This window comes from Zea mays, chromosome 8 (assembly GCF_902167145.1).
Source record: "Zea mays cultivar B73 chromosome 8, Zm-B73-REFERENCE-NAM-5.0, whole genome shotgun sequence".
Taxonomy (NCBI): domain Eukaryota; kingdom Viridiplantae; phylum Streptophyta; class Magnoliopsida; order Poales; family Poaceae; genus Zea; species Zea mays.
Window position 1 is genome coordinate 156,655,448 of NC_050103.1, and position 25,766 is coordinate 156,681,213.

At 44.4% G+C, this 25,766-nt stretch overlaps 4 protein-coding genes and 1 long non-coding RNA gene across 9 annotated transcripts; 3 read left to right on the top strand and 2 right to left on the bottom strand.

Annotated features, from left to right (window-relative positions):
- The first annotated feature begins 2,138 nt into the window (after nucleotides 1-2,138).
- On the top strand, nucleotides 2,139-5,210 carry LOC109941468 (uncharacterized). Its single transcript, XR_002264124.2, has 2 exons — nucleotides 2,139-2,478; nucleotides 4,995-5,210. It is a non-coding gene; the product is annotated as an uncharacterized lncRNA (long non-coding RNA).
- Nucleotides 5,211-7,812: 2,602 nt separating this feature from the next.
- LOC100275694 (uncharacterized) lies at nucleotides 7,813-12,614 on the top strand. 3 transcript variants are annotated; one of them, NM_001365092.1, is made up of 4 exons: nucleotides 7,813-7,960; nucleotides 8,382-8,560; nucleotides 8,661-8,737; nucleotides 8,841-12,505. In NM_001365092.1, exon 4 carries the CDS (start codon nucleotides 10,413-10,415, stop codon nucleotides 11,340-11,342), a length of 930 nt encoding a protein of 309 aa, NP_001352021.1. In that variant the 5' UTR covers nucleotides 7,813-7,960; nucleotides 8,382-8,560; nucleotides 8,661-8,737; nucleotides 8,841-10,412; the 3' UTR covers nucleotides 11,343-12,505. The 3 variants fall into 3 exon arrangements, with proteins under 3 accessions (NP_001352021.1, NP_001352022.1, NP_001352020.1); NM_001365093.1 differs by having other exon boundaries at nucleotides 7,836-7,960; nucleotides 8,382-9,903; nucleotides 9,977-12,499; NM_001365091.1 differs by lacking the exons at nucleotides 7,813-7,960; nucleotides 8,382-8,560; nucleotides 8,661-8,737 and having other exon boundaries at nucleotides 9,629-9,903; nucleotides 9,977-12,614.
- LOC118473157 (uncharacterized) lies at nucleotides 7,819-16,371 on the top strand. Its single transcript, XM_035961868.1, has 3 exons — nucleotides 7,819-7,960; nucleotides 14,280-15,856; nucleotides 15,927-16,371. The coding sequence occupies exons 2-3, from the start codon at nucleotides 14,289-14,291 to the stop codon at nucleotides 16,135-16,137; spliced, it is 1,779 nt and encodes a 592-aa protein (XP_035817761.1). The 5' UTR covers nucleotides 7,819-7,960; nucleotides 14,280-14,288; the 3' UTR covers nucleotides 16,138-16,371.
- A 1,277-nt stretch (nucleotides 16,372-17,648) lies between these two features.
- LOC103636201 (uncharacterized) lies at nucleotides 17,649-19,072 on the bottom strand. Its single transcript, XM_020542459.3, has 3 exons — nucleotides 18,820-19,072; nucleotides 18,290-18,496; nucleotides 17,649-18,197 (listed from the first exon to the last, which is right to left on the bottom strand). The coding sequence occupies exons 2-3, from the start codon at nucleotides 18,467-18,469 to the stop codon at nucleotides 17,811-17,813; spliced, it is 567 nt and encodes a 188-aa protein (XP_020398048.1). The 5' UTR covers nucleotides 18,470-18,496; nucleotides 18,820-19,072; the 3' UTR covers nucleotides 17,649-17,810.
- A 666-nt stretch (nucleotides 19,073-19,738) lies between these two features.
- LOC103636202 (ABC transporter B family member 4) lies at nucleotides 19,739-25,365 on the bottom strand. Of its 3 annotated transcripts, XM_008658554.4 has the most exons (13): nucleotides 24,803-25,314; nucleotides 24,603-24,657; nucleotides 24,301-24,476; nucleotides 23,954-24,175; nucleotides 23,622-23,860; nucleotides 22,954-23,479; nucleotides 22,567-22,840; nucleotides 21,789-22,455; nucleotides 21,582-21,678; nucleotides 21,450-21,497; nucleotides 21,089-21,355; nucleotides 20,652-20,915; nucleotides 19,739-20,559 (listed from the first exon to the last, which is right to left on the bottom strand). In XM_008658554.4, the coding sequence occupies exons 1-13, from the start codon at nucleotides 25,070-25,072 to the stop codon at nucleotides 19,915-19,917; spliced, it is 3,750 nt and encodes a 1,249-aa protein (XP_008656776.1). In that variant the 5' UTR covers nucleotides 25,073-25,314; the 3' UTR covers nucleotides 19,739-19,914. The 3 variants fall into 3 exon arrangements, with proteins under 3 accessions (XP_008656776.1, XP_008656775.1, XP_035817762.1); XM_008658553.4 differs by having other exon boundaries at nucleotides 21,450-21,678; nucleotides 24,803-25,365; XM_035961869.1 differs by having other exon boundaries at nucleotides 21,450-21,678; nucleotides 24,301-24,496; nucleotides 24,803-24,987.
- Between the last annotated feature and the right edge of the window lie 401 nt (nucleotides 25,366-25,766).

Sequence of the window (25,766 nt, forward strand, 5' to 3'; positions counted from 1 at the left end):
TGGTTCTACATCGATTTATTTCTCAACCTTACTTGATACCTTTAGAGGTCTAGGGCAGCTGCCCCTTGTCCTCTCTACAGGTCAGATCTGTATGAGATATATTTCTAGGAAATTACTATGTAAAAACTATTGTCATCGACCCGTTTAGCCGTTTGTAGAGAAAATACAAGAATATCTATTTAGACCTTACTTTGTCTAAAATTCTTTAACTAGGGATAAAACATATACTTATATAAATATCATGTTTTTGTCCATTTCTTAGGTGGTGAATAAATAGGATATAGATTCTACTATGCAAATTCTTATTCTTGTTTTAGTATTGAGATTTTAAAAGAGAAACCTCTAATTTATCTTATATCTTTTCAAATAGTAGATTTAAAATTTGGATTTAGATACACATATAGATTCAATTTTTTCACTTTTTTGTAGGAAACAAATAATACATAAACCAATTAATGCACAATTTTAATTTTATTTGAAATAATATGCTTGATAACATAAAAAGATCAACATTAAATTTCATACAAATATTTTTAAAATATTAAACTTGTCCTAATAATTTAGATATCTACTTTTATCCTATCTTTAACTACGCCTTCCTCTGTTCTAAATTATAAAAATAAACTAGTGTCGTGATTATTTAGTTATAATGTATATTTAAGCACGAAATAAAAATATATATATATAAAAGTAAAGTGTTTATGCTTAAAGTAAGAAGTCAAAAAGTTTTATAATAATTTGGACGGCTGGAGTATTTATGATCCGTTCTCGTATGCCTATTTTTGTACGAAATCCACCTCACAAGCCACGGTCAGTACCTAGAAAATTCGTCACCACGTCGGTGGATGAGTAGTACCCCGCCCGTGGCCCACGTGTGCACGCAAAGGAGACAGGGAGAATCGAGTCTCTATCAGTTTTTTTTTATTTTGATCATAGTCTTTTTAAAGAAAAATTATATTTCTTTCTATTCTAACACACTGTCCAGATATGTGTGCGGTCTAAACATGTGCGTACTGCGAAACGCTTAGATCTATTTCTCTCTTCCATTTCTGCTAGACATTGTTTATGAGTTATGATAAACCATCTCAGCCCAACATAACAGTAAGCCAAGCCACACGTATCACTCTTACATATGATTCTTTTTGGGATAGCTCTACCTCCTGGAAATTTGTGGAGTTGGTGGAGCAGATCATTATATGCTCCAGAAAAACGTGGAGCTAAACCTGTAAGCCTTTAGAAGACATTTAGATAAGTCAATTTATTTATTATTTAGATTAAAAATATTTTTAAAACTATTTAAATTGATATTATAAACTACAACTTCACACTATAGCTGGAACCTGAAGCCATCCTAAATATTTTTAAAACTATCCTGGCACGATTTTTCTCCTCCTGCGTAGGTTTCACTCGTCAATGGCTTGTAAAATCATGACAATATTGCCTTAAGCATACCACAATGCGCCTACGGCTATCTCTAGCAGCTATCCTATTATATCTCTAATCATATCCCTATTTCAAACTTCACTCTACAAACAGTGTCATCTATAGTGTAAATTCCTTATTTTACACAATTTGCAATGGACAAGCTAATCTTAGGCAAGTGTGAAAAAAATATATGGCAATTTTTAGCACTTACACATACAACAAAACATGCCCTACTTCCACGCAGGGCCCTATAGAACCACAAATGGTCCCACGTGTCGCGTTTTTCGTGCTGTAAGACTGGCTGCAACGTAGTCCACAGGGCGCCCCTCCACTACTCCTGTCCGTGTTTAGGGTCACGCTTTCGGTGCAATGGCTACCGCTAAGACCTCCCATACATGCTACAATACACGGGGATTACACAGTGCTACGCTAGATTTGGACGATCTGCAGCCAACCCACTGCCCTCGAACGTCACGCACGATGTAGTTTTTAGTGGAGGAATAAATGGTAATAGATGATGAATAAGTACGGAAAATAATGCTTAATGATTGGAGTGGGATATATGGGGATAATTTAGATGAAATTGTTGCGGGAGATAAAAAAGTAGGGGATGGAATCTTTGTGACGTGATGTAAAACTGGGATATAGGGGGAGAAATTTAGGGAACTGTTGCGGACAGTCTAACATCGTGGACATGAGTGACCATTCCTCTAGTTGGGCGGACCCCCCTCGGCCGCCTGGTCGTGCATTGCTCTGGTCCTCCTGCCGCCACGTCGCCTGTGGTACCGCCGAACACAAACCCTATCCCAAGTCCTAACCTAGTTGTTGCTGCTTACTCCTCTCAGTCGTGGTCTCGTGCCCTACTTATCCCTTTGCGTGCCAACGAGGCCCTGCGTCCCTGAACTAGGGTTTAGGCCCCAGGTCCATGGAATTCAGGGCAGATGGCTTCGGGTGGCCGCCACCGCAAGGCAATGTCGCCGAATCATTGCCGCCGCCGATGGGAGACCGCGGGGAGGTCGCCTCGTCCCACTTCGATTCGTCTCGTGCCCTAAGGTGAGCCCCTGGGACTTCCTTCCTATACTTTCGTATCGGAATGATGCCATCTCGTGGGCATTCTGGCAAAATTTAGGTTCACTATCTTCATCAATTTTGAGTCTTGTGACTGTTTTTAGTTGAGTAGACGTCATTGAAGTTGCTGGAATTATTATACTAGGAACCTTCATAGATCTGACATGCTCTGTTCTGCATCCGTGTACCTTCTACTGTTCTTGCAAGTTTCTTATGAGCTTTGGCTTGGGCCACTTATGATTTTTGTTTGTCGCACAGCTGGCCTCTTAAGGGTCTCTAGGCATTTGTTTGTCTAAGTTGGAACTTAGGGCATGTTTGGTTTGTGGCTAAACGTGTCATACTTTGCCTAAGGTTAATCGTTCGAATTGAATAACTAACCTTAGGCAGAAAAGTTAGGCAAAATGTGGCAATTGAGGTAACGAACCAAACATGCCTTTAATTCAACAACAACATGAAAAAATTAGTCGATATTTTGCATTAACTAACAATATGCCAGAGAATGCTCAGTTCATCTAGCTTGACTTCGCTGATACCATCAGGTAGGAGGGCAACACAGTGGTGTCAAAGTTTTTTTTTATATAACTTTCATTATTTTTTTAAAGATGGAGCTTGGAATGATGAAGAAGAAAATACATGCTTGTGGGAAGCCACACATTTGAAGTTTTCATGATTCATGATATTATACAAGCTGAGTGCCCGTGCGTTGCAACGAGAATATATAATACCAGTATACTACGATAACTTATATACAAAATGTGTGTTATACTGTTATGAGAAAATATTTCATAATCAATTTATGATCCTAGCCATACGTAAATTTTGTTATTTTAATCTAGTTGTTTCACCACTACATTGCAACCATCAGTATCATGCAGACTTCGATATATGACACGATTTGTATGGTCTCATCATTGGAGAGCACGTTCCACACATGCCGGAAGAAATTTCCTCGTACATCGTTAGTCATCAGACACGCACCACCATACGCTCTTGCTTAAACAAAAAGGCAAGTGTGTGTTTGCGAAGAGAATTAAAGGCATGCCGGCACAAAAGCTACCCTGACGGTGGCGAGGATGACGAATTGGTCACTGTTGTTGATCCTCCTCTGCGTCACCTCCGGCGCCAAGATGACAAAACAATCCTCGATATATTAGTCGTCGAACGCGCGCGACATGACGAGTACTGATGACTCTTGGTTGGGCTGCCAAACGAAGTGCACCCCAGACTCATCAGCGAGGTAGTACCCTTGGTCGTTGCACCACCGGATGCGCTACTCCATACATACATCATGTTCGAGGACAATCACACAACGTCAGCAACGTCCATCGTCCCAGCGCACAAGAATTCATGTCCGGTCAGTAGCGACTTACGTGGCAGGTTGGGCTTCAGGTGGACGATGAGCTGGACGGCGTGATGGCGTCGTCGTCGGATGCGGTGTCTAGAACAACCCGAGAGTCGTCAACGTTGGTGACAACCATGAGGCCCCCCTGCTTAACGATGGACAGCGCGGTGCAGCTGTTTTGGACCGCGTCCAAGAGGCGGCTTCGCGGGAGCTTGTCGTACATAGCGGCGCATGCGACCATGTAGGACTGCTTCTTGAGGTCGAACTAAAAGTCGTCAAGCTTCTTCTCGTCATCGATGAGCGACGCCAACGCGAGCGCCTATTGCTCATGATGTTTGTTCGGGGTTTGAAGTAAGAAACATAGATTCATGCTTGGCGTTGGTTTATGAAAATGACTCACAAGTCTGATCCATGGGAAAATTATTACGAAGAATAAATGTCACGCATGCAAAAAAGAGAATTTAAGTATAAAATATTATTCAAATAAAAGAAATTGCATGCAAAGCTCTTATTTAAATAATATTACCTCCATCCAAAAATATAATTAAAGAATCTCGGTGATACTTAACTACTACTACGCATTGTGCAAGGGTAGCAAGTGATCTTGGTGAGAGATGTAGTAGATGTTTTCCTGTCATAGATACAGACATAAACACACATGTGGTGTAGCGGTAGCTACTCTTTTGCTTGAGAGGTCACAAGTTCAAATCCCCTTGAGAACATGCGTTTTTTTTAAATTTTAGCTAGACGTGGGCTGTACGGGGGAATGAGAATGGGCTTTATGGGGAGGGGGAATGAGAACGACAGAACATAGAATGATGACAGAACAAGGATTGTGAATGGTGGCAGAACACGGAATGACAGACTACTCTTGCAGCCTTAATAAGTACTAGAGATATATTGTTATTTGGTCAAACTCTGTCAAGGACATCTTTAAATCTGTATGTTGGTTTTGATGGCTTTTGATTCGAGTTTTTGTTTCTTTAAGTGCCACTTATTTGTGGTGGATAACTTTCTGAAATTCATTGAAGTGGAAAAAATGGATATGATCTTTAGCTTAGTGTGAATTAACAAAAAAATGTGTTTATTTGTGTATTTCTTGCTTTCTGTTTGGTAAAATTATTGTGGTGGTTCTCATGTATCTGCTTCTTTGTAACAGATTGATGAGAGAGCTTGACACAAATGTCACAGAAGATTTGACTATGTTGATGCCAAATTTGTTGTCATGTTTGAAGCATGATGATCCTGCGATTGTTAAGCAAGCTATAGCCAATGGAACAAATTTATTTGTTGTTGTATTATAAGAGATGAAACTACATGTGGTTATTTGCAAACAGATATTTATTAATGAATAAATCCACTATTGTTGTAACTACATATTATTGTGACGTTACTATGGTCATTGGATGAAGCTACTTGTTTATATTAATTGTGACGGGAGCGTCTCATAAAGTCCATCCGATTGGAAAACTATGCTACAAGAAATGCCTATTTGCTAACATAAAACCTAGTTTTCAAACAAAGAGTTTTAGCTCCAAACGACAAGCATTTTGTTGCAATGTATGTTCTAGTTGACTTATTATTGAAAACAATGTAAAATCTAGCACTTTGTTGGTTTTACCTGTTTCTACTTTGTTAGTTCATGAAGAAAAAGAACAAACACTGATTATCATAAAGTGCTGCTGATGAAAGCACTTTTGCTTGTTCTCGATTTTCAGCATGTCTGAGTGCAGGCATCTTCTGTAATCACCAAAGAATCGAAGATCAAAGACTTATTGTGCTACCATTAAAAGATCAAACATTTCAGTTATTTGCAACGAGTTACTATCCAATGATCAAAACCTCCAAATCCTTGTGAACTAAGTGTGGGAAACTTACCTCTTTACTATATTTTCTCTAGGATGTGCAATATGGCCAAAACCAAGTCTAAAATGCACATTTTGCTACACAAAGAGTTAGAACCCAAAAGCAAGTGCTAGAAACATTGTAATGGACCTATGTAACATTTCTAAGGGTGCAAACCTCACAGATTTACAATTTCATTCTAAATTGCATTTCTGGCCTCCTGTTTAGCTCAACTTAAGTCGAAATTGCACTTTCTCACAGAATTGAGTTAGAGATCAAAGTAAAGTGCTAGAAACATAATATTAGGCATATGCAACTTATTTAAACACTCAAACCTCATGTTCTTACTGTTTTACCACAAGTTGCACTTTCTAACCTCCAATTAAGCTCATATCGACTTAGTGCCTTCAATTGAACCTGTGCTTATACTCATATCAAATAGTTAGTCCAATGTGGTGTGTTAGACACTTAATCACCAAAACATGTAGAAATGACTATCTAGCACATTTCTCTTTCACATTTTTACGTTAGATGGCAGTATCTGACATGTTTTGCAATCTAGGAATGTAGACTAGGGGTTGAGTTTCATAGAAGTTAATTATTTCCAACTCTATAATTTCTGCAGCAGTATTGTAACTTTTACTCTATGGTGTAGAGAGAATGTTCTAATATTCTTTATAGTGTCTTAAGGCTATCTCCAGCATCTTACCCTTCTCCATACCTATATTTAGGAATAATTTGTTGCAGTCTATATCTGGCAGCAACAAAGGTCTCGGATGTCTTTATATGCTGGTGATGTGGTCATATTTTTGAGACCCAATCAAAAGGGTCTTTGTGTGGTACAAGACCTGTTAAGGTGTTTTGGAGGAGTCTCTGGCATGAAGATTAATTTGATTAAAAGTTCAGCCATACCAATCTAATGCTCCGATGAAGATATTGAGAGAACATCGACAATTCTTTCATGTTCCATTGGAAGCTTACCTTTTTCATATTTGGGCATTCCCCTTTCTATTCAGAAACCTTCAAAGGTTTTCACACACTATGTGTAGAAATCTAGCCGATCTATATTGAAGTTCTATGATTTTATGCGAAGGACACTTAAGTTTCTACACATAGTGCGTGACAACTTTATCGAAATAGTTACAAATTTTTATTATAAACTCTACATATGATATCATGATATGTCGACAAGTTTCATGTTTTTTTATTTTGTTTGTCTTTTATACAATTTTAAAACAACGTTCACGACCATGTTTCGTGAACATGGTTCTCAAAAATTCCGGCCTGTTTCTGAAATAGGCCGTAACTTGTGTTAAATAACATGAATATCATTTTTGCATTCACCATTTTCCATTTTTCGAGTGACTTACAGTTCAAATCTAAATCGTCCAAAGAAATTCAATTAAACAAACAAAATCAAATAGCACATATAGGTCTATATATTGTAGGAAAACACCAAAAAAGTTTTATAAAAAATAAAAAAATGCAAATATTCTTTATTAAGTGTCAAATAAAGACATTCGACAAAGTATATTGTGCCGAGTGTCAACATCTGGACATTCGGCACATTATTTTTTTTTAAAATTAAAATAATCTCTGCCAAGCGACCACGATCTGATACTCGGGAGAGTATTCTTTTCTAATTGTCTAACCCAGAATACTCAGCAAAATATATTTTAAAATTAAAAAAATCATTGTCGAAGATCGCAGGCACCCGGAGAAGATATTGTAGTATCTAGAGATGGCCAAACGGGCCGGCCCGGGCCCGGTGAAGCCCGGCCAAAACCGGGCCGGGCCTGCTGAACCAGCGGGCTTAATTTTCTGTCCAAGCCCGGCCCGCAGCGGGCTTAAACGGGCCGGGCTGGCCCGTTTAGCACGAAAAAACGGGCCGAAAAGCGGGCTAAACGGGTCGGTAAGCACGTTTTAGTGTAAGAAAACGGGTTTAACGGGCTTAGAGGTAAACGGGCCGTGCCGGGCTAGCGCGTCGTGCCTAGTTTCCTGTCCAAGCCCGCCCGCTTATTCTACCGTGCCGGGTTTGGACCGGGCCCAAAAAACGGGCTTCGTGCCGGGCTCACGGGCCTCGTGCTTTTTGGCCATCTATAGTAGTATCCAAGTCCCAGCTTATCTTTTCTGTCTCTCACCGTCGCTCTCTCTCACTTCTCTCTTCTCTCTCACCGCACTGCCGCCGCCTCTGCCTCTCACCTCCGCCGCCGCCCCAACACGCCTCACGCCGCCGCGTCCGTGCTCCGGCCTGTGCTCCGCCGCGCCCGTGCTCCGAAGGTGATAATAGAATCAGTTTAGTGTGTCTAGTGTTGTTCATTTTAGATAATGTGTGTTTAGGATCGCAAATGTGGCGGACGGAGATGCAGATCGTTACGAAGGACTTGGATTAGGTTTGGCAATGCGCTTCGGTTCTGGTTTGGCGGAATCACTGTAATCCGCAATACCAGGCCTGGTATTGAAGAACCTCAGTTTAAATCCCATTGACTTGACTAAATCGTATCCTATTTTCCCTGCCCTCGGAACACAATCAACGATAGCGGGAAACAGTGAGTTGGAGAGTGTAAAGCATCAATTTGCCCTTTATCAGTCAACGATATGGTTTTTAGCATCATTGGTGTATAATTCAAGTTACAATACACGCTCACGTCATTACTTTTGCTTCAGAAACCTGACATCACAAATGTGCTATTTTTCTTAGGCGATGCCAGGAACTGCAACCATTGATTTTCTAGGAAACTGTGCAGCATGTTTCGTTATGGAATAATAAGGAGTTCCAAAGCTTTGCTCAAAGCCTGTGGCCACCATCTCCCTGCACTCATTTACTTGTAGTGGACAAAATACACCAAACAATCTTCCCTGACGTTCCAATCTTGCACAGTTAGTATTTCTGTCGTCCGGGCACTTGTTTTGAGGATCTGGCAATTCAGTAATTTGCTGCTTCTAGTTATGAACCGAAGCATTTCTTTCTTGCTGACAGTACGGGTGCTTCAAAAGTGTTGTAAATTGCTTGGACCTGGATCATTGCCCGAATAGGGTAAAAGCTGGGAATAGAAGGTGTTGTGATAAATATGCCTTTGTTTTCCAAGCTGTGAAATGTAGTTTGACTTGATCTTGTTTAACTTCACAACCACATCACTCATTGGGATCCTTTCATCAGGTGCAGCACTTGAACAAAGCAAGGCCAAATCAATTATGGACGCTAGGCAGGTATCCAAGATGGTGAAGTTCCCAGGAGGTTTATTTGCGTCTTGGATACCAGTATTAAGCTCCTCTTGTATGCTACTGTCAACGACATTTCTGAGTTGATGTGGGAATGCTTGACTAACCCACTCCCTCAAGCTGATGTCACTGACAAACATTGAATCGGTCGGCCTTTTCCCCACGAAGACTTCAAGAAGAACGATTCCATAGCTGTAAACATCAGTGGCTCGTGATGCTTTTCCTGTTGATCCGAACTCTGTTCAATCCATGTCAGAAGAAAGCTGGTTACCTTAAATAAGTATAATAATGCATATAGCGTCATGCATTGCAAGAGGAACTAAAAAAAATACCTGGAGCCATGTATCCTACAGTTCCGGGCATGCTTGTTAATGTGATGGAGTTGTCATCTCCAACTAGCAACTTGGAAATGCCGAAGTCAGAAACATGTGCAATCATGTCCTTGTCAAGCAAGATATTGCTTGGCTTCAAATCACAATGCAGGACAGCTTCAAAATGTTGGTGATGCAGATACTCCAGTGCCATTGCAACATCCAGCATGATTGCAAACCTTTGGAGGAAACTGAGTTGCCTCCCACTATTCGAGTACAACCAATCATCCAAGCTACCATGCGGCATATACTCAAGAATTAGTGCTTTGAAGTCAAGATTGGAACAAGTGCTAATTATCTTCACCAGATTCCGATGCCGAGCCATTCGAAGTGCACTGCATTCTTTGTCAAAACTCTTGGAAGCTGATTCGTGCTGCATGTTTAGTACCTTCACTGCTATCAAAGATCCATTATCTAGCTCGCCTTTGAAGACCTTACCAAAGCTTCCTTTCCCTAGCAAGTTGTCATCAGTGAAGTTGCTGGTTGCACGAACAAGTTCATAGTATGAGATCAGCTGATAGTTCTGCAAGCCTGTGTCTGAGGGTACTAGTATCTTTCTTCGGTTGTTCACCTTCATTCTTACCAACATATACAAGGACACAGATAAAGCAAAAAATGCCAGGAGCGAAGGTAATAAAACTTTTATCAACAAGTTCTTTGATCGTGAATGATTACTGATATTGTAGCACTGTGCTATACCTAGGCGAGGAAGGCCACACAGCGCATTGTTCCCCATTAATGATTTGAGTGTGATATTTGAGAACACTCCTCCTTCTGGTATCTGTCCATCCAATCTGTTAAAAGAAAGGTTCAAGTTGGCAAGGTAAGTGAGATTGGTCAAGGATTTTGGGATGGCACCGGAGAGTGCATTGGAGGATAGGTCCAATTCCTGGATATTAAGTATATTGCTGAATGAACCTGGTATTGATCCTTGGAATAAATTTCTGGACAGATTGAGATATATCATCATGTGGAGTTCACCAAAGGAGACTGGGATGTCACCTGACAGCTTGTTTCCTGATAAATCCATCATGGTAATTGCTGTCAATTTTCCAACATCAGCAGGCAGGAACCCACTTAAAGAGTTCTGTGACAAGTCAAGCTCAATAAGTTTCTGAAGATCCCACAGACTTGTTGGTATGGTTGAAGACAATGAGTTTTGGGATAACGTCATAATTTGCAGCTGGCTTAGGCTACTGATATTGCTTGGAATGGGACCGGTTAGTTTATTGTTGTCAAGACGTAAACGAACTAGGTTTGTTAATCCACTGATTTCTTCTGGGATGGTGCCAGACAAGCTGTTGTTGGAGAGGTCCAATTCTTGGAGACTGTTCATGTCAGTGATTGGTGTAGGGATCTTCCCACTCAGGTTGTTTCCACTAAGAGACAGTACTGATAAGCTGGTAAGGTTAGCAAATGTACCAGGGATGCTTCCATTGATGTTGTTGTTACCTGCTTGCAAAATTTCTAGGAGCGTGCTATGGTTTCCAATTGAAGTTGGTAGCATCCCTGTGAACTCATTATTTGAAATGACAATGGTAGTCAGGCTTCTGCAATTGGATAATGCAGCTAGGAAATCTAGATTCCCAGAGAGACGGTTCCCATCAACAAAGATGCGACCGAGATTCAGCAAGTTGCTAAATGACATTGGCACTGATCCTGTCAATCTGCTTCTAGATACGTCTATTTGGGTAAGGTCCGATAGATTGCCTATGGATTCTGGAATGGCACCGGTTAGTTGGTTGTTTGCAAGACCTAGAAACTGGAGGTTTGTCAACTGTCCCAGTTCTGGTGGAATCCCCCCTTGTAGATTGTTTTCACTGAGGTCCAACACAACAAGCATGGTATTGTTGCTCAGCTCAACTGGGATCATTCCAGTCAGGTTATTCATTGACAAGGCTATTGCAGTAAGGTTTGGAAGTGTTGCCAGCCATGACGGCACAGGGCCAGTGAAACTGTTCGCAGCAACGTACAGTGAGTCAAGGTTCTTGCATGCAGAGAGTCCTACAGGGATTGGCCCGCTGAAATGGTTTTCTTGGAGAGACAGCATTTGCAGCAGAGGGAGGTGAAAGCTCCCATTTCCAGGAATGGGACCTGAGAGATTGTTCCGTCCGACATACAGTGCTTGGAGCTGCGAACTATTAAACAAAGAAGGCGGCATGGAGCCCGAGAGGAGGTTTTTTTCTATGGTGAGCACCTCCAGCTTTAGCAATGAGCTGACGCTATCAGGAATTGCTCCCGTCAAGCTATTCGAGCCAAGATATATTTCACTCAGATCGGGTGTGCTGTTGAACAGGCTCTGTGGGATCGGTCCGCTTAGATCATTGTAAGCAAGATCGAGAACCTCGAGCCTAGTGATGTTGCCAAGGCTGGGAGGGATGGTACCTGACAGTCTGTTGTGTGATAGATCAAGGGTCTGAAGCCAGGGCAGACTGCCGAGCTCGTCTGGCAGGGGACCCATGACGCTGGTGTTGCTGAGGACAAGGGTCGAGAGGAAAGAGAGGTTACCGAGCTGTGGCGTGATGCTGCCCTGGAGCGGCACGTCGCTGAACTCGAGGCCAGTGACGCGTTGCCTGCTGTCACAGGAGACCCCCGCCCACGAGCAGAATGATGCAGTAGCAGTCCAGTTGCTGGCAAGGATGCCAAGGGGGTCCTTGAGCATTGCTTTGAAGGCGAGCAGCGCAGCAAGGTCTGTGGCACTGGATGGTGGTGGGGTGAGTGCGGTGGCGCTGCGTGCTGCGGCGACGGCGAGCAAGATGAGTACCATGCGGACGCGGACGAAGAAGGCCATTTTGGTGAGAGTCTATGAGTATGATTGACAGAATATGGATGTGGTGACGACTTGACTGCTGCTCTTATAAGCAGCTTTGGACGTCCAGTTGGCTCAAGTGGTTGGAAACGTAGAGCGATCTGAAGCCGATTTGTGTTGAATATGGTCAGCAAGCTGTTTCCTTTTCTTACTCACAGAGTCACAGGCTGCTGCTTCTTGGAAATAACGACTTCGTTCTTCGAAGGAACTGCTTTCAGACGTACCAACTGGCGAGCAACTTGTGCTAAATTAAGCTCTTTATTCTACCCGCACATTGGATTTGTGTGGATTTGGTACAAAGAAGTCCATGTATGGGCTTTAGTTTGGAGGGTTTTTTTTTTTCATTTAGAAACTACCTGTGTGGCTCCTCTCCTTTGACTACTTTCAGCGCTAAAAAATGGATGGAAAAAATCTTCTGCAAAGCATATTGATACCCATCTCCTCCGTAATGAAGAGAATATATAATAGAAACTACCTGTGAGAACGAAATGAATTTGTACTGTGTATTCCATTTTTTAGATAATGGAAAGTATTAAAACGATCCGGCTTTTCCCTTTTGCGAGGTTAGGGCGAGTAGTTTACATCACTCGGAAAAACACTCCCAACAGACAGGAAGGACACAACCTTCAGCCAAAACCTTAAAGACAAACTAATTGCTTTACCTTAAAGAGAAACTAATTTAAAGCAATTATATTCGAAAAACGCCAACCAAAATGAGCAAAGATATACATGGCCACCGTCTCTAACGAGTTTATTGGAACCAAGATATCACGAACACAGGGCTTCTTAAAATTGGTATCCCGAACACAGGTATTGGAAATTTAGTATTATAATCCATTCGAATTCAGAATTTTGCTATCGGGGTGTGATTTAGTCGATCCGCGGTCGCTGTTACGGTAGTCCTTCTCACTGTCCCGTAGCTTAGAACGGATCTTTGCTCACTGCCTCCTCTCCTCGACGGCGCTCGTCCTCTCCTCGACGACGCAGGAGCTCTCCGGCTCCTCTCCTCGACGACGCAGGAGCTCTCCGGCACGTCGCTCCTCTCCCTGCTCGGCCCGACCAAGGTACAGAGCTCTCCTCCAGAGCGGCCCCTTTCTGTTTCCTGGCTGCCAGCTCGCGCTCCCTGCTCTGTTCTAGAATCCAGTGGCGCGCAGAAGAGACTCCGCGCAGAAGGTCTGCGCCGGCGCGCTGAAGGTCTCAGCGGTGTTGTACCAGTACCCGTGCTGAAGGTCTCAGCGGCCCCTTTCGTTTAGCCCTGACGGCAGTTCCAGTTAGCTCATTTCAGTGTCTTGTTTGCTTAGCACAGGTACCAATTTCAGTTAGCTGTGAGAAATGAGCCTGAAATGAGCAAGCTGCATTGGCATGCCAGTTCAAACCTGTTGCTGGAGCATTTTAGAATGACATTTGAGAATTTAAACTAACTTCACACATATTGCTGAGTGAAAGCTAATTTAACTTCACACATATAGCCGTACAGAGCTCTCTCTTCGTCCCAATGCAAACTCCGGCAGTCCCCTCGTCGGACGAACTCTCGCCGGACCTCGCAGTCCACGCAGCCGGCGAGTTAGCCTCGTCGTTGCCTCCAGGCGAGGTCGTTGGCAGCGACACAGGGCTGGCCCTCAATCCGTCGCCGTTGGTCGATGCTCCTCTGACGATCACCGACGTTGACAACTCTTGGTTGGACCTGATCTTCGATGGGATGAAGAAGGGCCTCAACATGTACCCAGTGAGTTAACTATGTATTCGAAACTTGGATTGGCGGCTGAAGATGAACGAGAAAACAAAGAGAGAGAGGAGGCTTCTAATCATTGTGGTCATTCAAATAATCCAAATGAGTTTGGAGTTGATTCTTCATCCTCCATGCCCTGTGTTGATTTTTTGCCAAACGAGAGTAGAGTTTTGTATGATTCTAACCATCCAGTCATGGCGGTTGGCTGCATGTATCCATCTATGGCTGAATTCAGACTTGCTATGAGACAGTATGCCATAGAAAAAGAGTTTGAGTTAGGCATTGAGGCTAGTACCCCGAAGAAATACAGAGGATTTTGTCGAGGTGGTGATTGTCCTTGGAGCATACATGCAAGAATTGAGAGGGTTGGGTCACCTACCATAATTGTACGGTTTTGTCAAAGTTTTAATTTTGTTGAAGTTTTTTTATGCCTTAGTAGTAATGTGCATTTCATTTATACTTCTGTAGGTGACTGTGATGAATGATCATCACACTTGCACTTCTAGTGGCCGGAGGAGGACAAGCACACCAACCAGTGCTTGGGTTGCTGCTAAAGCTTTACCTATCCTTGCGAAGAAACCACACACAGGTGCAAAGGATTTACAGACTTTCCTTCAAGATACGTACAAGTGCACCATTTCTTATGATACAGTTTGGTATGGAAAAGAGAAAGCCTTGAAGGAGTTGTTTGGGACTTGGGAAGAGAGTTTCCAACTTCTATTCTCTTGGAAGGAGGCTGTATTGCAGCGGTCACCTGATAGTGTCATTGAAATTGATGTACGTGTTGAGGATGGCAGAGTTTATTTTAGTAGGTTCTTCTGTGCACTTGGCCCTTGTATTAGTGGTTTCTTACATGGATGCAGACCTTACTTGAGTGTTGATTCGACAGCTTTGAATGGTAGATGGAATGGTCACCTACCATCTGCAACAGCCGTCGACGGCCACAACTGGATGTTCCCTGTTGCATATGGATTCTTTGAGTCCGAAACAAAGGACAACTGGCATTGGTTCCTTCTACAGTTACGCAAGGCCATCGGGGATTTACCTAACCTAGCATTGTGTTCTGATGCTTGCAAAGGGCTAACAAATGCAATGAAGGATGTTTTTCCAGAAGCAGAGAAAAGAGAGTGTTTCCGGCACCTAATGAACAATTATGTCAAGCAATATGCTGGATCAGAATACATGTACCCTGCTGCCAGGGCGTACAAGGCAGAAGTATATGACATGTACATTGCAAATGTCAGAAGCAATCCTGATATTGCTGCTTGGTTAGATAGGTTTCATTCCTTGTTGTGGTACCGAAGTGCATTCAACCCTACTATCAAATGCGACTATGTAACAAATAACATTGCTGAGGTGTTCAATAACTGGATAAAGGACTACAAGGACCTCCCTGTTTGTGACCTGGCTGACAAAATTAGGATAATGATCATGCAACTATTCTACAAGAGGAGGCGGATAGGAAGGAGGTTGGAGGGAAAGATTTTACCTTCTATCATAGCACAACTCAATGCAAGAACTAGAGGACTTGGACACTTGGAGGTCATAAAAGGCGATGACTATGTTGCAGAGGTGAGAGACAATGGTGATTGTTTTTCTAGATATGTGGTGAAGGCTCATCTTAGAGAATGTTCATGTAAGGAATGGCAACATACGGGGAAGCCCTGCCACCATGCATTATGTCTAATTACCGCACAGCAATATAGAAATGTAATGATGGAGGAGTTTGTCGACGATTACTACTCAGTTGACATGTTTAGGAAAGCTTATGAGAGATTGGTGGAGACAATTGAAAGCAAATTATTTTGGCCAAAGGTGGATTTTGCAAAGGAGGTTGGTGCTCCACTAGGCAAGAGAGGCGTGGGACGTCAAAGGAAAAATAGGTTCAAGAGTTGTCTAGAAGGTGGGAGTAGTAAGAAAAAACCTGCCAACGAAAGTGAGAAAGCTAAGAAGATTATTCGAGGCAAATTCAAGTGCCCTAATTGTGGGGAGTTAGGGCATAGGAAGACAAGCTACAAATGCCCACTAAATGGAACGAAGAAAAGGTACTATTATAATCTCATATTTGTTTTTATAAATTAATTTTGGTTGTTTATCTAATAATCATCTGCACAGGAAAAGGAAACCAAGAAAGAACTCAACAAAGAAATGGTTTCCTAAGGAGCCAGCTGAAGCTTCTTCATCACAGCCAGAACTAGGGGAATCTGGTCAACACCAACTTGTCTCCACTAATGTTCCAGAAGAAATAGTTGGTACTACCCCACAGAGGAGAGTGAGGTGTGCTGTCAAAAAGAAGATTACTCCGAAGAAGAAGATCTGCTTCTGAGTAGCTGCTTAAGTACGACAGTTGTGTCTGTATTTTAAGTATGAATTATGGCAGTTGTGTTTGTATTTGAAGTATGAATTATGGCAGTTGTTTCTGGCAGCTGTCAACAATAGAATTATGGCAGTTGTGTCTGTATTTTAAGTATGAATTATGGCAGTTGTGTCTGTATTTTAAGTATGAATTATGGCAGTTGTGTTTGTATTTGAAGTATGAATTATGGCAGTTGTGTTTGTATTTGGAGTATGAATTATGGCAGTTGTTGCTGTTTCTGGCAGCTCCAACAACGCCTTCAGTTGCTTATCTGCAGTTTTCAGAAACTGGCCAGTTCCATGTCACATATTCAGGTGCTACTAAATTGCATGGATCAAAAGACAGTAGAATCAAAAGACAGTAGATCTGTTAGCTGCCATTATTTGCCATATTTTCAGTTAGCATTTTCAGTTAGCCAGTTCAGTTAGCATTTTCAGTTCAGTTCAGTTAACCAGTTCAGTTAGCTGCCATTATTTGCCATATTTTCAGTTAGCATTTTCAGTTCAGTCATGACTGAACAGATTTTCTATGTTGGTTGAAGGCTCATTCGGTTCTGCTGGTTCACTGGTTATCATTCGGTTCTGCTGGTTCACTGGTTATCATCGGGCAACAGTTTGGAGATCAGGCTAGACCTATGTGTGATAAAAAAAATGACAATATATCATGGGAACAATTCAGGTGGACCATGTTCTCTGAGAAATATTCAGGTGGAAGAAGAACAGGAATCAGCTAATCTTCAGCAACTAGTACCAGCATCATCCCATGCAAAAGGGCCTATGGACCAGCATATTCATGGGAACAATTCATCCTGGCAAGGTTCTGAATCACCTCCATCGAGGGGTAACGAACTCCTCAAAATGACTTCTCATGTTTCCAGTCACTCCACTCCTAATTCGGAAGAGTATCTGTTTTGGGAGCCTCGTGAGCATGCAAAGCAAGATAAGTATGTTCTTAACTACGGGCTCAACTTTGTCAGCTTTTCTTCATTCTTTTTATTAATGAAAAAATGGACCTTCTTGCTAAGCTTATACCCTCTGGAAGCAAAATTATGACTGATATACATTAAATTGCACTGTAGCCATTTCTGTTTAAGTTAATCTGCATCTAAATCTTGCCAGTTTTGTTTTTATTTTCTTGCTTGGCGTGGCAAGAGTTTGTTAATAGAAGAATTTCAGTTCAGCCATATTTTCAGTTAGCATTTTCAGTTAGCTCAAACGCACTGTAATGGAAAGTATAATTATCCCTACTGTTAAAGGAATGTCAACCGAAGGTTGCAAGTTTGTTGGTGTATTATATGCTGGGCTTATGATCGAGAAGAAGTCTGGGCTGCCTAGGCTTATTCAGTACAATGTAAGATTTGGTGACCCAGAATGCCAGGTTAGTTACCCATCTCCAGTATCCAGTATTCATTTTTGTAGAGGAACGAACAACAAATTCCACAAAATTGATTTTAAAAACAAGATCTGAACAAAAGCTTCATACAATATAAGTGTATAAGTTCAAGATACATTATGGCCGAAACCAAGTTGAACTAAAAATACATCATGAACTACAAGTCTCACAAAATACATTGCCAATAGAATACTACATCAAATTAAAACATGGCTATTGTCCAATAGGCAACTCTCTCACAGACAAATAGGTCAGATAGGCTCATTCATATGTGATAAACGGCGATCATTGATCTCATCCGAGTCAAAAGAAGAGTTGTCTTCATCCGAACCACACTGCTCATAACAATCACAATGAACATCAGATTTGAAATCATCGTACATTCCAAGGGCTTCGTAATCCTCAATTAGAGGTTGCGGACCAATAAGAACTTCCTCCAAATTCCTGCTCATAGTGTCTAGACCTTTTGCAATTTCACTAACATCACTCATGGCATTAATCAAGCAATTCTTGTGCACCATATCATAATACTCAGGCACATGATTGCGGCGGCTCAACTTCCTCAACTCATCGGCAGATAACTGCATCTGTCTAATGGCGTCTAAAAGACCATCCCAAACTCGATTATATCTCTGCGCCTACAACCAAATGAATAATGACATTTAATATCACATTATAGTATTGACTGTTACCATAATAAGACATTATGTTAGTTACAGTAAAAACATACCGGATCATGTGTGCTACATAATCGATGGCGCGGACGTAATCTACTAGTGCCATAATCAATTTTGCTCGTGTCGACGATGCATGTGCGCCTAATCCCATCTGCAGCTTCTGCGACATCTTTGCGTGTGTCGGCCCTAGCAGGTCCAGATCCGATACGAATTGATCTTGGTGATTTATCCATGGCCGCAGCGAAGGATCCTACGACGAGCTGCTCAAGGGGCGCCAGGAGAAAGGTGAACTTAACTGAAACTGCTAATGAACTGAAAACACCTGAACACAGAAACTGAAAACTGAACTGAGACTGAAACTTAACTTAAATCCTAAAAACAGAGACTAAAAACTGAACTGAACTGAAACTTTTCAGAATGTAATTTTTAGATGAAACTGGAGAACAGGAGGACGTAACAGCAGCCGGCGAACAGGAGGACGAAACTTTTCAGAATGTAATTTTTAGATGAAACTTTTCAGAATGTAGTTTTCAGAAGAGCACTTGAGAAAGGGGCGCCAGAGAAAGAGAGAGCTGCTACTCACCTGGAGCGCCGGGCAGAGGGACCAAGACCGTCGGGTAGGAGACTCGCGAGCTCGACGAGGAGCACCGCAGACTGGCGAGCTCGATGAGCGCTGGGAGCAGTCGGGGAGCCAGACAGAGAGGGAGAGGAAGAAAGGAGCGAGCTCGCGATCCGTTCTGAAGAATAGAGGAAGCCCGATCCGTTTTGACGAACGGGAAATCCAAATCTTCAACGTAACAGCAGCCGGCGATGGATAAAAGTGCCCACGATGACAAATTTTCAAACGGAAGGCTATTATAATACTAAGATTCCAATTGCAAGGTTGGGGGTACCAAACTTCCGAAGCCCGCCGTTCGGGATACCTCAGCTCCAAATAACTCGTCTCTAACTGGCGACAAGCATTCTTCAACAAGACATCATCAGCTTCACTTTTTTGGAGTTGAGCCCAAAATCAGAGCCAGTATATTCCTCTAAAAAGAACCTTTAACAATACATAAATATATACATACTAAACGGACGACATCGCGCCAGTGCATCCGTTCGGCTTTGATCACGTTTACATTATGGCTAATTACGACTAGAGGGTGATTAGTAACTGCTAATCTTGTAGAGTCATCTTGTTATCTCTGGATGAGATCACTGCCATCCTTTGTTCTTCAACAATAGGAACTGAAAACTCTAGGTCTTGTAACGGTTTTATATGGCTAGTAATCTAGTCGGTCTTACTTTTTCCATATCTTTTTTTTTTAAATTTACCATGTTTGGTTGGGAATGACTTAGTTTGAGAATCGATTAAGCTGTATTGAATATTTAAGAAGATTTACGTATGTACCATAGCTTAAAAGTTACTCACTTACATGTAAGTGTGGGGGTGTGGGTTAGAACCCATTCTCAGCAAACCCGCACCAATCCAGGCTCGTATAAAATTAACAGCCCCCTCATATAAAATCGATTTTATATTTTTATGGTTTATTCGTGACGCATTTGAATACGGTCCCTTCACCTACCGCGTAATTTTCATTTCAACTTGTAAAAGTTACGAACAATTGGGTTGCGGAAAAACAGTATACTTGTATAAATAAATGCACAAACTGTACTCTATAAAGATACACCAGTGCTATTCAGTCTTGGAGCGGAGCTCAACAAGGGAAGCATAGGCTCCGCCGCTGATGCGCATGAGGGCTTCATGCCTTCCTCTCTCCACAATCTTGCCTTCCCTGAGCACAGCAATCACGTCGGCCCCCTTGATCGTGGAGAGGCGGTGCGCCACCACGAGGGTGGTCCGGCTGACCATGACGCGGTCCAGCGCGTCCTGGACGACGCGCTCCGACTCGGCGTCGAGGGCGCTGGTCGCCTCGTCGAGGAGCAGTATCCTCGGGTCCTTCACTATGGCCCTGGCGATCGCCACCCGCTGTTTCTGCCCGCCGGACAGCTGGATCCCTTTCTCGCCCACCATGGTGTCGTACCCTTGGGGCAGGCCCGATATGAACTCGTGCGCGTTGGCCGCCTTGGCTACCGCCACCACCTCTTCCTCTGTGGCGCCGCCGTGCTTCCCGTACGTTATGTTGGCGCGGATCGTGTCGTTGAACAGCACCGGCTCCTGCCCTACCAGCCCCATCTGGTCCCTTAGCCAGCTCACTCTTAGGCTCTTGATCTCAACGCCGTCCAGGGATATTCTACCGGAATCTGGGTCGTAGAAACGCTCCAGCAAAGCGATTATCGTCGACTTGCCGCTGCCACTCTCTCCGACAAGCGCCACTGTCTGCAGACAAAAAGAAGAAAAAAGAAGGGAAACATTGCGTCCAATCATTTCCATTCCACAAGATGGTAAATGGCTGCAGGGGCTAACTGTACCTTTCCAGATGGAATGCGCAAGGTGAAGTCGCTGAATATCTGGACGTCAGGACGCAGTGGGTACTTGAAGCTGACGTTGCTGAAATCGATGTTGCCACTGACAACCTCCAGCGTCATCCCGTCGCCGCTGCTCGAGTCAATTTTGGACTCCCTGTCCAGAACGCTGAAGATGGAAATAGCAGAGTCCCTTGCTTTGGTCGCATCAGAAGCCAGCGCACTCGCTTGCGAGACTCCAATAGCTGCCAGAACTAACGCGAAGAAAACCTGGAAAAACATACGGACAGTCAGGCCTAGTTTCAATGAATGGGAAAACATCAGAACTAACCGTTAGTTGGATCGTTTTAATTTCTCTAAATAACTTTAGAGCTCTAGTACATTTGAACATGCCATCAGCAAGTGAATAATTTACAAGGTGAATGTTTTATTGGTTATCTTACCTTGAAAACATCTGGAAAGGTAGTTTTCCCCTGGCGCACAAACTGCGCACCGACGTAGAAGCAAAGGCCATACGTGAAGAACAACATCAAGAACGAGAAGCCGTAACCAAGCCCTCCGACGACTCCGCTTCGGATGCCCTGCTTCCTCAGAGCCTCACACTTGTCGCTGTACGCTGCGACCACTCTTTTCTCTGCGCAGAACGACGCCACGGTTCTGATACTGCCGACAGCATCAGTCGCCACTTGGCTTGCATCCTCGTACATCTCCTGCGTAGTGATTAGTGAAGTGAAGCCACGCCATCATGATAGGCAGCTCAGGGATCATAGCAAATATTTTGCAGCTGCTATTATTATGCGTCACCTTAGCATCTTCGCTGAATCCCTTCAAGAACTTCACCTGGGCGTAACCCTGCGCACCCACCAGAGGAATCACGCACGTGATGATCAGGGCAAGTCTCCAGTCTGCCGCGAAAGCTATGGCAAACCCAGTTACCAGTGTAGCTATGGACTGCATTATAAGGGCCAGGTTGTCTCCTGCTAGGCGCCGGACGTTTAGCGCGTCGACCGAGAGCCTCGTACCAAGCGCTCCACTGCATGCAAACGAACGATAAACAAATATATATATATATATATATATATATATATATATATATGCATTGGAAAATGAACAAATAACAAATCTTTATCCTACTAGTCCTACCTGGAATTGGAGGCGTTGTCGAACCAAGAGATCTCCTGGCGCACGATGCTCTGGAACGACAGGGCACGGATGCGCTCGATCAGCTTGCCCCCGGCGACCGCGAACAGGAAGTACTGCGCTGGGACCACGACCAAGCACGTGACGCCCAGAGCGACGGCTATCAGCGCCCAGAAGCTGCTGTCCTCTCGCAGCTTATCCGGCGGCTCGAAAAACGATTTTATGATGCCCGACATGAGCAAACCAAACAGCGGGAAGACGACGCCATGCACCGACGCTGCCACGGAGCCTAGCAGAAGGACCGGCGCTTCTGGCACGCTGAGCTTCAAGAGCCGTCCGATGGGTGCTTTCTTTGGTACCACCACAACGTCGGAGAGCTCCTCCGTTTTCTCCCCGCCTATGGTACTCCTGTCCTCGTGTAAATCGACCGCTAATCCTAGGGGGTTCTTGAAGGAGTATCTGTTGCTGCTGCTGCTACCGAAGGAGTCTTTGTTCAGTAGTGACCGCCTGGCGAGCGACTGCGACAGGCTGGTGCTCTTTGATCTGGAGTGATCTGGGACCCCAGACCCAGAGTCTGCTGTCTTGCGCCTTTCGTCAGCACGCGTTTCTTGTAGCCTGATGAGCTGAGAGTATGCCCCGTTGGGATCCTTCACCAATACGTCGTGAGGGCCTGTGTGTGTAAAGATTTATGCTTGTGAGGCGAATTGGATCACGGCAGCTTGTTGACAAGGGGAAGTAAGTATTCCAGAAGCAAGAAAAATATAAGAGATTCCACACACACCTTGTTCAACTATTTTCCCTTGACGGAGTACTGTGATGCAGTCAACGTTCCTTACGGTGCTCAGGCGATGGGCAACGACAAGCGTGGTCCTTTCCACCATTATCCTGTTCAGCGCCTCCTGAACTACCCGCTCAGACTCCACGTCCAACGCGCTCGTCGCTTCGTCGAGCAGGAGTATCTTGGGGTCTTTAAGGATGGCTCTTGCAATCGCGATCCTTTGCTTCTGTCCTCCAGAGAGCTGCGTGCCACGCTGCCCAACCATAGTATCATAGCCCTGTGGTTTGTCAGTCAAGAAAAAAAATGTTTTCAGTTGCTCATTAGCATAAGTTGCCAAGAAATTATTGGAAATATATATTTTTTTTAAAAGAGGGGGAGATTCTTCCATACATCCGGCAACTTGTCGATGAAGTTCGCTGCGTTTGCAAGCTCGGCTGCCCTCCTGACCTCTTCTACTGTCGCGTCTCCCTTACCATACATTATGTTGTCTTTAATGGAGGTCATGAAGAGCAGTGGTTCCTGACTGACCAGGCTGATCTTCTCTCTGATCCAACTAAGCCTTAGGTTCTTGATGTTGACGCCATCTATCAGAACCTCACCACCATGTGGATCGTAGAACCGCTCAACAAGGCTGATGACGGTCGACTTGCCACTCCCACTCTCTCCGACCATGGCCATTGTTGTCCCACTGCCTACTCGCAACGTCAACCCGTCTAGTATCAGCTGCTCCGGCCTCGCAGGGTAGCGAAAGCGAACGTCTTTCAGCTCAACGTCACCCTTGATGTCTTCTAAAACCACACCGCTGGTGTCACCCGAATCTATCTCCGGCTTCCTCCCAATCGTTTCGAACAGTCTGTACGCCGCAGATTGACCCTGAGCGATTGAAGACACGGAGGGCGTTGCGCCGCCTAAAGACCTGTTGCGAAGAATTGAATTATAACATAACATCAGAATTGTGCAGAGATAGAATTATGTAGAGCTTCACGAGCACAGAGTGCTTTAAGCTGTGCAATTTCCATGTTTCAAATGTTTTTCTCTCTCTCTCTCAGAAAACTCACATTGCACCAGTCAACACAGCGAACAGAACCGTGATGATCTTCCCACCAGTGTATCCTTTGTCAACGACTAGCTTCCCGCCGTACCAGAACGCTAGGCCATAGCTAGAGAACAGGATGCAGAAGACAGATCCCATGCCGAAACCGTTGATCAGGCCTTCCAAAACGTCAGTCCTGTAGGCCTTCTTTATCAAGCTCTTGTACGCTGCAATGGCCTTGTTCTCTCCGTTAAAGGAAACTACCTGCGTATTGGAAACAGGACAGCATACTAACTCGTTATCTTGCGATGTAATTAGTCCATAGACGTTGAAATAGTCGGCATAGTTTGAACTCACCGTTCTTATAGCTCCGATGGTCTGTTCAACGGTGTCCCCAGCATCTCCGTAAGATGCCAGCTTCTTGCTAGAAATGTTTGTTAGGAAGTGAGAAGAAACTATGCCGGCGACTGCGATTAGCGGTAGCGATGTTAGCATGACGAGGGTGAGGAGCCAGCCTCTTGTGAACGCTATTATAAAACCACTGAAAAAGGTCGACGAGAGCTGTATAAGCTTTCCCGCCTGTAAATGAATGAATGATAAGGTAGTAGTTAGATTCATGAGCTTTTTTTTCAGCACCAGAAGCACAGGGTGAAAGTGAGACTAGACTTGACGCAGAGCGCATGAAAACAAAACAATACAGTCACCTTCTCGCCAAGAGCATCCTGAATCACGAGGGTATCGCTGGACATCCTGGAAACCGCTTGGCCTGTTGTCAACTCTGTGTCGAAGTAGGCAATGTCTTGCCTCAAGACCGCGTTAAGGTACAAAGAACGGATACGAGCCGACTGCCGTTCTCCTGCCGTCGTCCAACACGACACCTCTGGGAGGACAAGTGAAGAGCTGAGCCTTTTTTTAGTTCATCAGCTGTACAAGCAGAAAGTACGTAGATTCTAATCTAACAAGGAAATAGCTAGGCGGAGGAAGAGAGTGTGAAATCCAAACTTACGAAGAAATGAGACAACAGCCGTTCCGATGCCCAAGTATACGAAATTCATAACGACCTGGAGGAAAGAAGAGCTACTGTTAAAACTAGCTGTTCCGTTCCGTCGATGGTGTTTCTAAGATTAAAATCTGGTTGTTGACGATGATGCTGAAGCGCGATGGCTCCCTGTCTGTCATCGTCGCTCGGGTGACGGGTGCACTCACCTTTCTCACGCTGCGGACGATGTCCTGCGAGGTGCTGTCGCCGAAGGAGTCGATGGCGTTGCCGAAGAGGACGGTCATGAGGGGGTCCGCCACGCCGTTGGTCAGGGCCCCCACCGTGCCCACCGCTATGAGCAGCAGGTCCAGGCGGTCGGCGTACCTGAACATGCCGAGCAGCGACACCTTCTTGGCCGGCGCTGCGCCCTTCTTGTCCTCCTCATTTTCTTTGCCGTTCAGGTCGCCGCCGCCGGCTCTGCTAGCCGTCGCGTCCATGGTGGCGGTGGACTGGTGGTGGTGGAGCTTGCTGGCGCGCGCGTGCTGGAATCTGCGCGCGCTTGTGGACTGCTACAGACAATGAACGGCCTAGTGGGGTGGGGGTGCTATATATGCGCATTAGTTTTGGTGCGACGGTGCAGGCGCTCTCGACTTGTCGCCGGTGATTAGAGCCCGGAAGCCACGCGGAACGATCATTGATCACGATTCACGGGTAGATAGCGACGGAGGGGAAAAAGAACAGGTCAGGCAACAGAGCATGCGCGGTTTGCAATGCGAGAAGCATCAGTATCAGTCAGTTCCACAACGCAAGGTGCGGTTTGTACTCTTGTTGTAGGAATGCGTTGTTCTCACTTCGGAATATAGTAAAGACTAGAGATGGCCAAACGGGCCGCCCGGCCCGGCCCGGCCCGGGCCCGGTGAAGCCCGGCAAAAAATCGGGCCGGGCCTGCTGTGCCAGCGTGCTCAAGTTTCTGTCCAAGCCTGGCCCGCAGCGGGCCTAAACGGGCCGGGCCGGCCCGTTTAGCACGAAAAAAACGGGCCGAAAAGCGGGCTAAACGGGCCGGTAAGCACGTTTTAGTGTAAAAAAACCGGGCTTAACGGGCTTAGAGGTAAACGGGCCGTGTCGGGCTAGCCCGCCGTGCCTAGTTTCCTGTCCAAGCCCGCCCGCTTATTCTACCGTGCCGGGTTCGGA